Here is a 13,536-nt window from a genome sequence, read left to right as displayed (position 1 = left end):
GAATGAACAGGATTTCCTTTCCCTTCTTCCCTGTAGAGCAGTTGCATTCAATTCATGATCTCCCAGTGAAATAGGAGACAGAGACCCAAATGTTATGGAAGGCAATCGACTAATTTCTTGCGTCCCAGACACAAGACCTCTCAGCTCTCATGTCTGGCCTCAAGAAAGAAGTTCCTGTGTGGGGTCCTATTGAAAGATGGGTGGACATCTGACAAATGCTGGAAGGTCACTTTGTGAAGGGGAAGATGTATGAGCAGCAAACACGGGACAGTGACAGCCAGAGTGCAGAGAGGGCCACCCCAGTACCAAGAGTGAGGGCATCGTCGTCTAAGATACATCCTCTGTGGGCAGGCTGAATATACTCTCCCAGACTATGCAAGAATCAAATGCACCTGCTATTCAGATTTAGCTTGTGTCTGGTGCCTCTTTCACATGTGTCACTCTAACAACTCAGGAGGCTGACTTAGTTGTGAGGATCTTGGTTTCCAGCCAGCCTGGGCAGGTGAGACATTTCCAATTAGCCACCAAGAAAACCCGGAACTTTGAGCTGTGTTTCAAAAAAAGGAACAGTGCCTAGGCTCTGAGTTCAAGGCTAAGACCAGCACATAAAAAAACACACACACATACACACACACACACACACACACACACACACACACACACACACACATACCTCAAACAAAGACTAGATCCTTGATTTTTCCAATTTGTACAGGCCTCTACAATGATTCACTCATACTGATAATGGGGGAACAAGGATACAACGTGGAGGTAAGGCAACTTGTCTGGGCTTTAGTACACTATGTGCAGATGGCAGAGCCACAGTGTGAATGGGAAGGAAGGGCTGTGCAGGAAGTTCCCTCAGCCTTTGCAACACTTCCCTCCTTGGCCTGACAAATGAATGGGTCATCAGCTAAAGCACTTCAGCTCCTGGAAAGGTGTGTGAGCTGGCAGGGACACACAAGATGAAGATACCAATGGCCACCTCACCAGAGGATAGGGAAGACCTCAAGAAAGGTGTGAAAGGTTGGTAGGGACTGTAGCCCACAGTAGCATCTCCTAGATGAAGACAGCAGCATTTGCATCCTGGCCTGGTTGCCGTGTCCTTATTCAGAAGGCTCTGCTACATTTCCCCCTTTATTTGTATCTCCAGGATCTTTAGCTTCTACTGATAGAACTATTAAGGGAATGCATCTCCTTATCCCCTGCAGCACACAAATCAAAACAAAAACCAGTAGCTTTATTTCCTCTATGAATATTTTCAGATAGGATATTTTCCAAGAGGAAAAAAAGTCTTAAGCCAAATCAGTGCCTATCCTGAGTAAATGAATATGTGGAGTTGAGGAACTCTTTTATTCTACACCTGGGCTCTGAATTAGAAATAAAGTTTGTCCTGAATGTGGTAACCTAAGAATGTTCATTGGCAGCTAAGGGTCCAGATGGCACTCTTTTAATATAAATATAATTACAGTGGTGAATATAGTATAGTACTGTCAGGACAAAGGAAAATTATGTTCAGATTCAAAGATTGGTAAGGTTTTGTCTTGATTTCTCTTCCCTTTAAATATTAACTCCCAAGGAAAATTTGCATCCATAGACAAAATACATTGTCTTCAGTGAGGATCTAGAAAGGATCTAGAATGAGAGAGGCTGCATGTGTTCTGTGACCAGGTAGTAGGAGGGGCTAATGTTGTAAGGTTCATCCAGTAGGCAAGATGCAGAGAAGCCACTTTCTCTTTGTCCTATTTTTTGTCAGTCCTGGGGCTTGAACTCAGGGCCTAAGCCCTGTTCCTGAGCAGCATTTGCTCAAGGGTAGCACTTCCAGCCTTTTCTGTTAATGTGGTGAATTATGTGGGGCATCATGCATGCTAGGTAAGCACTCTATCATGCTAAGCCACATTCCCAGCTTACAAATCACATTTTTGGCTTGGGCTTTCTTAAGGCTAGAGCTCTCCCACTTGAGCCACAGAACCACTTCTGGGTTTTTTCTATGTATGTGGTACGAAGGCATTAAACCCGGTCTTCGGGCATGATCTGCAAGCACTCTACCACTAGGCCAAACCCCCAGCCCTACACACGACATTTGGAGAGATCAAATTGAGAGTCTTTAATGAAAAAGCTGGCATCTGCAGGCAGATTCCTGTCAAAATGAACAGCAGCTTTGCTAGCTGGTATACTTAACAGCTGGTATACTTAACACTGTATGAAAACTGTGCCATAAAAGAGGAAAGAGCAGAAAACCAATAGCAACCACGCACATCAACCCAGTAGAGAGTTGAAGTGGGACACCTTGTTGATTTGAGGAGAGCCAGGAGGTGGGGTACAGTACATGAGACCTGGCTTAATGGCTGCTGAGCTGTCTGATCAAGAAATAGATTCAGGTCAGAGGACAAGGTCACAGGACCCTGGAGAGTCCCAGGTTCAAGACACAAGACTGACAGGTCCAGTAACCTACCATCCAGGTCCCTACCCCTGACTCTTAGACATCAGGGAGGCCCATCACCTGGGGGGTGGGGTGGGACTTCCCCTTCTTCCACTATGCAGTCAGGATGTGGCTCGAGGCTAGAGCTCGGCCACCTGAGCCACAGCACCACTTCCGGCTTTTTGAATGTATGTGGTACTGAAGAATGGCATGCCAGACAAGCACCCTACCACTAAGCCAAACTCCCAGCCCTGCAAAGAGAATGTTTGAGTGGCATGGGCATGTGACTTTATGCTCTCTCTGTGCTCTATCGGCTCATTTTCCTACATCGGTGTGCTTAGTGTTTGAGGAAGATACCTGGTTTGGAAAAATTGTGATTTTGGATTGTCTTAGTTTACCACTTCTTGCAGCTCAGCAGTGGGCCCCTGGCTGGAGCACTGCCCCGGTTCTAGTGTGGACTCCTTTTTCCTGCAGAGGGGCATGGTGCTATCCAGCCTCTCCCAACACCTGAGGGTGGCCTCCCTGCCTGCACAGAAGGAACTCAGGGGCTTCCCACACAGCCAGTGACTGCAGCAAAGATGATATTTCAACACTCAGATTTCATAGATCCTGGAATGGTCCATGAGAACACCTGAAAGTCTGGCCCAAGGCGGTGAGAGACACAGGCTCAAGGCATCACTTTGGATTCAGACTCTGTGCAAGGTCAGCATGCCTGACATGGGCCGGGGAAAAATGATCTTCCCCATTCTACAATAAATGACCTCTCAAAAGCAGAAAAGACTTCCTCATAAAATACATCTTCCAAATAACCACAACAAACTTGCTCTCCTAGAGAAATGGTATTCATGGACTCAGTGTTTCCACTTAAAGTTTTAATTGTAATAACCCAGAAAAGTTGGCAATTTTCCCCAAAGCATCAGATAGTGCTACTAGCTTGGTTGAAGTCCACTCCAAAGGTTGAACTGGCAACAACCTAATAAATTCCTTCGTGCCCAGTTCTCCTGGAGGGCTGAGGGCTCAAGAACCCCAAGATCCCCTCATATTGGAAGTCAATCTTAGAGTTGCTGATGTTGGGAGTAGAATGGTATCCACGACGATAAAGTATGGAAGGCCTGGTTGAGAAGCCCAAATGTCCAGAGGTTTCGTGGCTAATACTTCTGATGCTAACTTCTTCGCTGGTGTTCAATTGGGAGCTGCTATGGCTGCTGAATGTCTTGCTTGAAGTCTGGTGACTGAATGGAGGGCCTGCCTTAATCCTAGGGCCTCCCTGGGCACTCATGCTTGCCCCAGACCACAGTGTGCCCTGAGCCTGAGGCAGTTTTCATGATTCTGCTCTGGGAATGGGAACCACCATGGGAACCAAGGAAGAAAGGGATGTGGGAAGAGCTGAGGCCACACAGCTCAGTCCCAAGGTGGCTGTGTGGAAGCGGGCGGGATGCAGCCCCAGCTTCTGGGGCTCACTATCCCACCACTCACAGCCGGGGAGTCCCTTGCCCTGTGGGTCCCTCTGCTTACTCTTTTGAGGGCTTCCTCTGGACCAAGCTCTTCTTACTCTTCCTGCTCTTCCTGTGCAGGAAACTGGCCCACCTGGGAGGCTCCAGCTCCTGGCACAGCTTGTCGCTAAGACAGGTAGGAGTTGTGAGCACAGCAGGGCCAACACTGGGGCTCCATCCCAGGTCCCCTGGGAACTTGGGGTTCCATAGGCCCCATGTGTGCTGCCCCCTCTGTGTGCCCCAGCTCACCATTCAGATGGACTCAGGCGCTTCAGGTTTGTGAACCATTTCACAAACTTCTCCTCAGGAACTACGTGGAGCTCCTGACACGCGCCCTGGAGTTCTTTGATCAAGGCCAGGACTTTATATTCCTGGGGGAAAGAGAACAGGATGCTCACTGGCCTGCACAGTGGAGGGGCACCAGGCTACCTATGTGGGGCCTTACCTGGGTCGCTCTTCAATCTGGCTCTGTCTCTTGCTCATTGCCTGCTATGATCCAGGGCCCATCCCACAGCTCCCCCCACATGCCCCCTTCTCCGGTCCTCCACCTTCAGAGAAAAAGAAGGACCCAAGGGCCCTGCACAGCTGGCCTCCCTGTGCTGGGAGGCTTCATCTCCTCACCTCTCTTCTTCTTTGCATGTGTATCCACTTGCCCTGCAAACCAGAGAGCCACTGTGCTTAGCAAATGGTGCTTGCAGCTCAAGGCTGCCTTGCCACTTTGCACCTACCGAGGTAGGTCAGTAGAGGGCAGCATGGGTCCATACCTGGACTAGGGTTGCTCTCAGTCTAGGGCAGGGACAGGGGGCCTGAGGACAGGGATCTGACTGTTCTTCTCAACTCTCAATGCGCCCTGCAGAGGACTGAGGCTCCTAGGGACAAGCACGGGCTCTTCCCACATGCTAGGTCACCTTGAGGACCTGCTGTCACACTCCCACCCTGCCCCACTACCCACGGAGAAATGGGCCCAAGTCATCAGCAGCACTGAAGGCTGGCAGTTTGCCAGGAGCATCAGAAGGTAGCACTGCTGTGCTGCTTGGATGCCTGAAGCTGGGGAGAACTCGGCCTCTTGCTGGAGCTCCAGGGGCATCCAGAGGCTCTTCTTCTCCTATCTGATTCCCCATGCCTGGTCCCCTGGCTCACTCACATTCTTGGAGTCCTTGTCCTTATGGTGGTGTAGTGAGGCCAAGTGGTTGAGGATGGTGCCGAGGTAAGGGACTGTGCCCTCGGAGTAGTCCTATGGTATTGGGTGGTGAAAAATAAGAGCACACTTAGGCTCCTGCTTAGTCCCACCGGACTTACCCCAGTGCCATGATGCCAGCCAGGAGAACTTCTTAGGGCATAACAGGCTCCTTCCCCAAGGATCCACCCTCCACTCCTACCCAAGCCCTCAGCCCTGCAAGTGGGGATCAGTCTGGGTCTGGTTCAATCCTAGGCTGGCACACTTGACAGATGGGCAAGATTTATTTCTCAGCTCCATGCGAGACAGTCTGTTGGATGCAGCTCCTTCCTGCAATATGCAGGAATGGGCAGAGGTCAGGAATGAAGGGGGTTCATCACTGTGTGTGGCTGTGGGAGCCCTGTCCTCTCCTGCTGGGGAGTCTCTTGCCTCAGGCATGCACACTCACCAGTTCCTTCTGCGTTCCTAGGCCTCTCTTGAGTTTGCTCCAGAAGGCCATCCGTGTGGACTGTGGGCCCTGGTAGGATATAGCATGCAGTTAGAAGACTGTCAGCTCACTCAACCCTCCACCTTCCCTGCTTTCCTGGGGTCGTGGGATGTCAGGTTCCCAGTGACCATCATCACTCTTCCTGGGCATATCAGAGCACATGGGAAGGCCTGTCTGCAAGGTTGAGTGTGGACATTTGCAGCAGCCCAAGGGGATGCTGCTATTTGGTCTGGTGCTGAGATTCTGGGTGTGAGGCTGGCTGGGTGGAGAGGAGGCAGCCCCATCACAGACCTGCCACAAGGACGAAGCTGGAGATTCCCCATCCTGACAGTTCCTCCCCTCCTCACACACCCAGGATGCCTCCTGGCCTGCACTCACTCCACTGCACTGCCAAGCAAGGGGGAGTCACTGGTTCTCCACCTAATCTGCCCTTTACCCCAGCACAGAACCCATGCTTCCAGCCTTCCCATGACTCATCCTAAATTCCCACATGATGCCTACTAGAACTTTTGGAAACCCCATCAGGGAGGATTTCCTCGCCCTCCCTCCTCTGGAGTAAACTTCTTCCTGCGCTCATACCACCTTGTAGTGTTTCTCCATCGAATAGATCTTCCTCAGCTCCTGCCATACCTCAAGGCTCCCCCTGGAGGAGGGGCAGAGACAAGGTGAGAGATGGTAGAGGGAGGGAGAGGAAGAGAGGCAGTGGATTTTCAAGTTGAGGCAGATTTCATCCTCATGGAGAAGAGCTTTGCATGTGGCTCCACCATGACACTTAGGTCACCTGGAGTTGAGCAGAGCATTGTGAGGCTAGGGGCCAAAGACCAGAGTGGTTTCCTTTGGAAGAGCTTCTAAAGACTGGATGGCCTCAGTGTGTCAAGAGTCCCCTGTGGCCTTGGGCCTTGTGTGCCTGGAGAGGAAGCTGATCCTAGCAGGCAAGTCCTATCAAGTCCCCACATATCTGAGTTGTGCAGCTGCAGTGTCCCGGGGCTCCTGGAGGAGGGGTGTTAGGCTGACCAAACTTCACTTGCCCAGGAACAAGGCACACCCACCTGGAAACAGCTCTCCATGTTTGCTTCAGGCCTTGCAGGGCACTGCTCTGCAGGGCAGATAAGATGGCACACACGGAGATGGCGTTTTTGAGGTGGTGGCTCTCCTAGAGATGAGGAATGTGTGAGGTGAGCCCTGGAGCAGCCCCCGGGGTCCTGCTTTGACCCTAGGGCTCCACCTTGGTTACTGGGATGAATGCTAGGGAGCCTGGGGAGATGACTCCATCCTAGAGGAAGCAGAGCAGGAGGCCACATGGCAGGAAGCTGGGCAGAGCCTGAGGAGGGGTTTGGGGACTCAGGCAGCAGCTGTGAGTGAGCAGGCAGCCTGCTGGTCGGGATGGGAGAGGGAAGAAGGGTCCCAGGCCCCTCCTGCAGCATACCAATGCCACCTCAATCCAGTGCTCCAAGACCTCTGCCCTGTCTGCTGCCTCAGCGCTGTGGTGCAACACCGATGTGGTTATCACAGATGTTTCTATTTGATTATAAAAGTGTAAAATTGCCAGCACTGTAGGTGCCAGGAGCTCCTGACGCTTCTTATCCGGGTCGAAATAAACATAGCTCAAACACTCATACGGTTTCAGCTCTTTGAAGAGCCTCTGGAAAGGGAAAAGAAATGGTCAGTGGGACTCTGCCTGAGGCCTCCAGAGTCTCTGCCTGGCATGTGAGGCAGGTCTAGGCACTGGGTCTCAGGAAGCAGAGGTGCATGTCTAGGTGTGTCTCCATGCTCCTTCCTGGACCTCTGAGAGCCCCTGGCATATGTGTGTCCCTAAAAAGAGCATGAGGGCCTAGAGAGGAGGGCAGGGATGGACCAATTTCATTCTGCCAATCATGAGGTGCCTCAGCCTGCATGTCCCAGGCAGGGCACATTTGCTTTCCCCACCACACTTCCTTTCTGTCTGCAGTCCACAGGCATTGGCCTTCACCCTGTGGCATGTCCTGTGAATGCCATGGGATCTCAACAGTCCCCAGGTCCCCACTGAGGGTTAAGGATGCAAAGACCAGTGGACAGATCAAGGCGCCTGGCCTTCTGTCTGTTTGTCCTTGTTACTCCCTGAGCCATCAGGATCCCTGGACCCTCAGTGATTCCAATTGTCCCTCAAGAAATCAAGATGGCTTGACTTGGTGAACCCAGACCTGGTCCTGGGTTTTGCACTCACCAAGCTGGAATGTGCAGTAGAAATGTCCTCTGCCCAGGGAAATGGTGGTGTGGGCAGTAGAGGAGAGAGGGAAAGACTGCATGCCAAGCTACTCACCACAGCCATGATTGTGAACTGTTCGGCCTTCTGGTCAGGCAGCCACTCTACCAAGTGTGCTGTACTCATTTCTTCTAACTTCAACAAAGAAATCCTGGATGGCCCCCTGGAGGAAATCTGAAAATCCCCCACTGTGAGGGATTCCCAGGGAGCTGGGTCTGTCTCAGTTCCCATGTGTGCCTCTCTAGCCAGGGGTACAGAGTCTGGCTCTAGCTCTGCAGCACTGAGCAGTGTAGCCCTGGTATCCTCAGAGATCGACAGGCCATGGCCTTGATCATTGCCAGGTAGTGGATAAACAACCTCCCTGAAACCTTCGGCATCCTTTCGCAGAGGTGAAGATGGCCCGGGTGCTTCCTCTTCAATGGGGGGCACAGGTTCCTGTGCAGATGGCTCAGGCTCTTCATTGGCTGTGGGGAGACAGGCCGCCTGGGGTACAGATGGCCAGGGGGCTTCCTCCTCAATTGGGGGCACAGGTTCCTGTGCAGATGGCTCAGGCTTTTCATTGGCTGTGGGGAGACAGGCCACCTGGGGTACAGATGGCCCGGGGGCTTCCTCCTCAATGGGGGGCACAGGTTCCTGTGCAGATGGCTCAGGCTCTTCATTGGCTGTGGGGAGACAGGCCGCCTGGGGTACAGATGGCCCGGGGGCTTCCTCCTCAATGGGGGGCACAGGTTCCTGTGCAGATGGCTCAGGCTCTTCATAGGCTGTGGGGAGACAGGCCGCCTGGGGTACAGATGGCCCGGGGGCTTCCTCCTCAATGGGGGGCACAGGTTCCTGTGCAGTTGGCTCAGGCTCTTCCACTGCTGGGGGGAGACAGGCCACCTCTCCAGCAAGGAGGCATGCTGCCACACAGGTCTCTGCCACAGTGCTCATGGGAGCCTCTGCTTGATCTGCACCAGCCGCTGGTGTTGGGGCTGATGAGGGATTTGCTTCAGCCTTGCCTTGAGGCAGCTGGGTTTCTGGAGTGGACACTGGAACTTCCTCATCATTTCCTGGCTCTAGAGTACTTGGTTCCAGTGGATTAGGTCCTCCAGGCTCAGAGATGGCTGCCAGTGCTCCTAAATCAGAGGGAGCAGCTCAGTCTGGGACTACTCCCTGCACACTTGTACTTGGGGCAGGTGAAAGGCTGGGAGTCATGAGCTTACCTGCACAAGGCTTTATGTCTTCTATGCCAGCTGGTAAAAGCAAGTAGGAATAGGCATCTCTCAGAGTCTCACTCTGGAGCTCGCCAGCAGAGCTTGGAGCTGAAGGGGACTCAGCCCAAGATGCTCTGATTCCTTCCTGGGGGGTTGTTGCCTCCAGGGCTTCATGCGTGGCATGCAATACTGCAGAATCACCAAGGATTGCAGCTGCAGCGAACATTTTAGGACAAGATCCCTCCAGGACTGTCTTCCCCCAAGTCTGCCCTAATGTCAGGAGACCCCTGCCTGCCTGAGAAGCCCCAGTGCTTTGACTCCACCACAGGAAGTGTTCCAGACAGCCCTCCAAGGCCTCTGGACTTCTGGCTCCCTTTGCCTTTGGCTTCCTTCAATTGGAAACAGCTCAGAATCTCCCAGCTGTTGTCTCCTTCCCATCCCCTGCTACTCACCTTCAAGCTCTGGCTCTTTGGGATTCCTGAGTTCCAGATGGGTGAGCAGAAGGCAGGCCTGGTGCTCCTCAATGGAGCCGGGCATATTCAGGTGGAGGTATGCCACAAGTTGTTGCAGGCAGGACGAGTCCGGCGCTTCTAGGAAATCTTCAGGGTACTCCCTCATCCACGAACCAAGGATGAAGGCAAAAGCTCTGGGAGCAGAGGGAGAAGCAGCAGAGTCATAGGCTGGGCCTCCCCTCCACTCAGATCCCCTCAAGCTCGTGTATAGAGTGGTCATGAGACTGCTCATGTCCAAGTCCCTGGCAAGCCAGGTCACCTGGCTGGGCTGCAGGCAATATGTTCAGGAGGGATGAGACTAGACTTAGATCACAATTGTGAGCACCACCCTCCTCTTTCCACATGCCCCACACCTACCTTCATTTGTCCCTGGAAGCCTCCCCAGACTATCCACTCTATCTCCTCTGGGATGGTCATCCTGTCCCTTGGTCCCTCTCGAGACCTGCGTGTGCTCATTGAGGTAACCTGTCCTCACCTCCATGTCCTTAAGCCCTTTGTGAAGCGTCTTTCCCTGATTTCAACCCACAGGGCAAGGCCTGATCCTTGAGCCCTCGCGGAGTCCTCAGGAAACCCACTGAATGTCCATGATGGGGAGGTGTGGCCGTCCTAGTCTCCCTAGTCCTGATTTTCCCAGGGTAGGCAAAGGTGACTGGGCTGGCATGGTCCCAGAGCTTCTCTCACCCTCCTCAGGAATAGAGGAACTCACCCCAGCTCCCCATGTGGACACAGTCTCCTGGCAGGTCTCAAGCTCTCCTTCAGAACTCTCAAGCCAGGTGGGTACCATTTCACTTTTCCCAGGCCTCCCGCAAAGCAGCTCCCTAATGCCCCGCTCTGAAAACAGATTCCCTCCTCTTCCCCAACACACTCACTGCTGTAGTTGTCCTTTTGCTCCTGCCTTCTCTCCCTCAAGTTGTTGGAATGAGCTGTACCTAGGGAATAACATGAGGAAGTCACCTGCACTGTCCCTGAGTGTGACGTGTGCAGTTCTTGGTGGTTTCTGAGCACAGGATGGAGCTTGGGATGACAAGAATCACCCCATTCTTTACACTGAGTGGAGCCTGACATACCTCCCGACATAAGGTGAAGAGGCCTCTACCTGCCTCCTACATATCTGAGTGGGCATGGGTTCTCTGTGTCCTTCTAGTGCTTCCTAGTGAGGTTCAGTTAGTTCAGGACCCCAGAGAGAAGGTCACTCACCTTTAGAATTTGGAAAAGGCTTTGCTTAAGGTCTCAGTGAGGGCACCATGGAGAGCAGGGGGTGTTGAGGAGAGGGGAGCTTCTCCACGCACCACCCACAATTCTGCCCACCCAGCTGTTGGAGGCATGGGCCAGGACAGGCATTTTCACAGCTCAGGCCTCTGCTCCAGCCTCAGGCAGTGTGGGTGTTGTCCCTAGCATGCTACTTCCCAGGCTTCAAGCAGATTCATGTTGGGGCACCAACTTGGGCCAGAGCCTAGCCATTCGGTCTAGCCTAGGTTCCCAGGAGCTGCTTACCTGTTGAACAGCAGGGTCAGTATGTGCTGTGTGGTAGTGAAGGTGCGGTAGGTTCCCAGGAACACTGGGATGAAGGAGGCATCTCCGAAGAGCAGGGCAGGTACCAGGTGCTCTACCAGCTGCTTTACTTTGCCTCCCCGCATGTATCCTGCCTTGCAGGGATCAGCAAGGCTTGGAGCTAAAATATCCCCATACTGGGGTGAAGAAGAAGCAGCAATGGGAAAAGGCTCCTGGCCATCCAACAGCTTGGGGCTCCACTTCCTTCCCTCCCTCACACACACTCATGTACCCACATCCCACCCAGAATGCAGACACCTATGCCACCCAGTACTAGATGTGATGACTCCCCCCGTTCCTGGCCCATGCTTCCTCCATTCACCTGTGGGATGTAGCGTGGGTTTCTGCGCAGGCAACCAGGCCAAGGGATGAGCCATTGTCTGCGAATGAGATCAAACTCTCCATTTTGATTCTTTCTGTGGAATAGAGGACAGCAGCAGGAAAACATCCTGCTGTCTTCAAAGTTTCCACACAAATGAGCTGGCTCAGCTGCAGCGCAATATATGAGCTGCTAAGCAGTGCCCCCATTGTTGCCTAGCCCTCTGTCATGTCATCTCTTTAGGTGATGTCATCACACCCCGCCCCCCAGAGCCTGAGCCTCACACCTGACCCCTGCACATGTCCACTGGCTGCTCCCTCGGACCTCCTGCAGGTCAGGAGGAAAACTAGACCCATTCCCCTCCACATACCTTCCCACTGTCCTCTGTCCAGCAAATGTCCTGGTATTGAGGACATACTTACTGGCTTCACACCTGGCACAGCCAATCATCTCAAATGTGTTCTACACTACTAGTGTTAGTGCTTGTTGGCTTTAGTCCCCCAGTCAATCCACGTTGCAGTGAGTCCACTTAGGGTCTGCTTGTGAGGGGGAGGCTGTCTTCCACTGAATAGTAGTACCCTGTGTCCATCGTAGGCTGTGAACCTTGACAGCTGCTGTCAGCCATTTTACTGCCCTCATGTAGAGATGAGGTCCCTGCGCATTCTGTCTTGACAGAGAATAAATTTCGTTCGTACATGTTGTGACAAAAAGGAGATAGAGAAGCTACTCACATCCATGTCCTGAGACAGGACATGCCACAGGAATCACACACATTGTCCTTTGCCAGATGCCAATGGCTCACACAATCCTAACTGCTCAGGAAGCTGACCTCTGAAGAACATGTTTCAAAGTCAACCTAGGCAGGAAAGCCTATGAGAGTCTCATCTTCAATTAATCAGCAAGAAGTAGGAAATTTGGTTCATGGCCAATGTGTTGGATTCACAGGCTTGAGCATAAAGATTCAAGGCCCAGTCTCCTATTCAAGTGGCAGAACCAGCACAGCAAGAACTACTACCGTGGGCATGTGTCTGTGATGTCTGCATCACTTCTTGTCATAAGGCAGATGAAGGTGACCCTAGGTCGAAGTGTCAAATAGAAATGGAACTCTAAGACAGATATTAGGTACCCAGATGAATCCATTCAGTGGTACATTTGGTAAGGATAGAAGAATATTGAAAATGATGAGAGGGCAATGTTCCCTCCAAAGGGTGACCCCTTGGCAATCCCTTCACCCAGAAGTCACGGCTGGACAACTGGATGGACACAATTAGCTGGATCTAGAATGAAAGCAATGCCATCATCCCTCTCTGTACCTTAGCATCTCCTCCTGTTCCTTATAGCAATTTATCTAAAAACCAATTCCGTATGCCACAAAACACAGATGACAACAGCATCCTGGTAACCCCTTATAGATGGTAGCAAATACAAACAAAATTTGGTGGATTGCATAGTGTTTCACTGTATCCATTACCTTGGGATTCAGCCCTGAATGGGAAAGTGATTCAAAGTGACACAGTAATGTTAAGAAAAGAAAACACTATCAACTAAAAGCAAATAGTAAGATGGTTGATATTTGGGAGGAACGTGAAACTGTGGGTAAATTTGTGGATGCTCTGCAGTTGTGAGAATACATATATGGCTTGTTCCAATAGAAGATCTTGGGAGAATCTTATGCCATATTAGAATATTTCAGGAAAAAACGGAGTAATTTCATTATGTGTACAATTTTCTTTTTCTGAAGGCACCTGTGATTGTCAAGGGGCGAAGTGGGAAGGGCAACGAGGGGCACCAATAGAAACTCATGAGTGCCCTCCATACGCAAGATGGACAAGAAAGGAAGAGGGCACCTCTGTGCTTGGGAGGTCAGGGGAGGCCAGAGGAGGGAGAATCGTCCAGGAGATTAGGTAAGGATGAAGTGAGAACCTGAGGAGCAGGCAGAATAAAACATCAGAAGTAAACAGATTGAGGTGGAATTATGACCGCAATGATCAACAGTGTTCCAGGCACTAAAGTGCCATATCTGTAATGCTTTTTACCAGAAAGCCCTCCAAGTCCATCTAGAACAACACAGAGCTTAGAGTGATTTAAATTTCCCGACTGGTGAACTCAGGGAGATAGTAGGAATGTCAGCATCTGGTAA

At 51.8% G+C, this 13,536-nt stretch overlaps 1 protein-coding gene across 6 annotated transcripts; it reads right to left on the bottom strand.

Moving 5' to 3' along the window:
- Positions 1 to 3,279: 3,279 nt before the first annotated feature.
- Positions 3,280 to 12,889, bottom strand: LOC150039227 (ral guanine nucleotide dissociation stimulator-like). 6 transcript variants are annotated; one of them, XM_090327918.1, is made up of 16 exons: positions 12,128 to 12,889; positions 11,400 to 11,493; positions 11,021 to 11,214; positions 10,396 to 10,455; positions 9,467 to 9,660; positions 9,024 to 9,053; positions 7,879 to 8,936; positions 7,006 to 7,221; positions 6,629 to 6,732; positions 6,159 to 6,222; positions 5,541 to 5,609; positions 5,060 to 5,149; positions 4,537 to 4,569; positions 4,165 to 4,286; positions 3,938 to 4,042; positions 3,280 to 3,654 (listed from the first exon to the last, which is right to left on the bottom strand). In XM_090327918.1, exons 1-16 carry the CDS (start codon positions 12,148 to 12,150, stop codon positions 3,396 to 3,398), a joined length of 2,715 nt encoding a protein of 904 aa, XP_090184044.1. In that variant the 5' UTR covers positions 12,151 to 12,889; the 3' UTR covers positions 3,280 to 3,395. The 6 variants fall into 6 exon arrangements, with proteins under 6 accessions (XP_090184044.1, XP_090184043.1, XP_090184046.1 ...); XM_090327917.1 differs by lacking the exon at positions 12,128 to 12,889 and having other exon boundaries at positions 6,162 to 6,222; positions 11,400 to 12,075; XM_090327920.1 differs by lacking the exons at positions 10,396 to 10,455; positions 12,128 to 12,889 and having other exon boundaries at positions 11,400 to 12,076.
- Between the last annotated feature and the right edge of the window lie 647 nt (positions 12,890 to 13,536).

Source organism: Megascapheus bottae, unplaced genomic scaffold (genome assembly GCF_031878675.1).
Source record: "Megascapheus bottae isolate mThoBot1 unplaced genomic scaffold, mThoBot2.hap1 HAP1_SCAFFOLD_77, whole genome shotgun sequence".
Taxonomy (NCBI): domain Eukaryota; kingdom Metazoa; phylum Chordata; class Mammalia; order Rodentia; family Geomyidae; genus Megascapheus; species Megascapheus bottae.
The sequence above is the reverse complement of the archived record's forward strand: the minus strand, read 5'-3'. Positions and strand labels throughout refer to the sequence as shown.

Bases quoted from the DNA above. Each gene is read 5' to 3' on its own strand.
- LOC150039227 (XM_090327917.1), bottom strand. From the start codon at position 11,525: ATGTTTTCCTGCTGCTGTCCTCTATTCCACAGAAAGAATCAAAATGGA. The intron at 8,937-9,023 runs GTAAGCTCATGA...CCTCTGATTTAG, and splicing joins AGACATAAAGCCTTGTGCAG to GAGCACTGGCAGCCATCTCT. The intron at 5,610-6,161 runs GTGGTATGAGCG...ATATCCTACCAG, and splicing joins CGATGGAGAAACACTACAAG to GGCCCACAGTCCACACGGAT.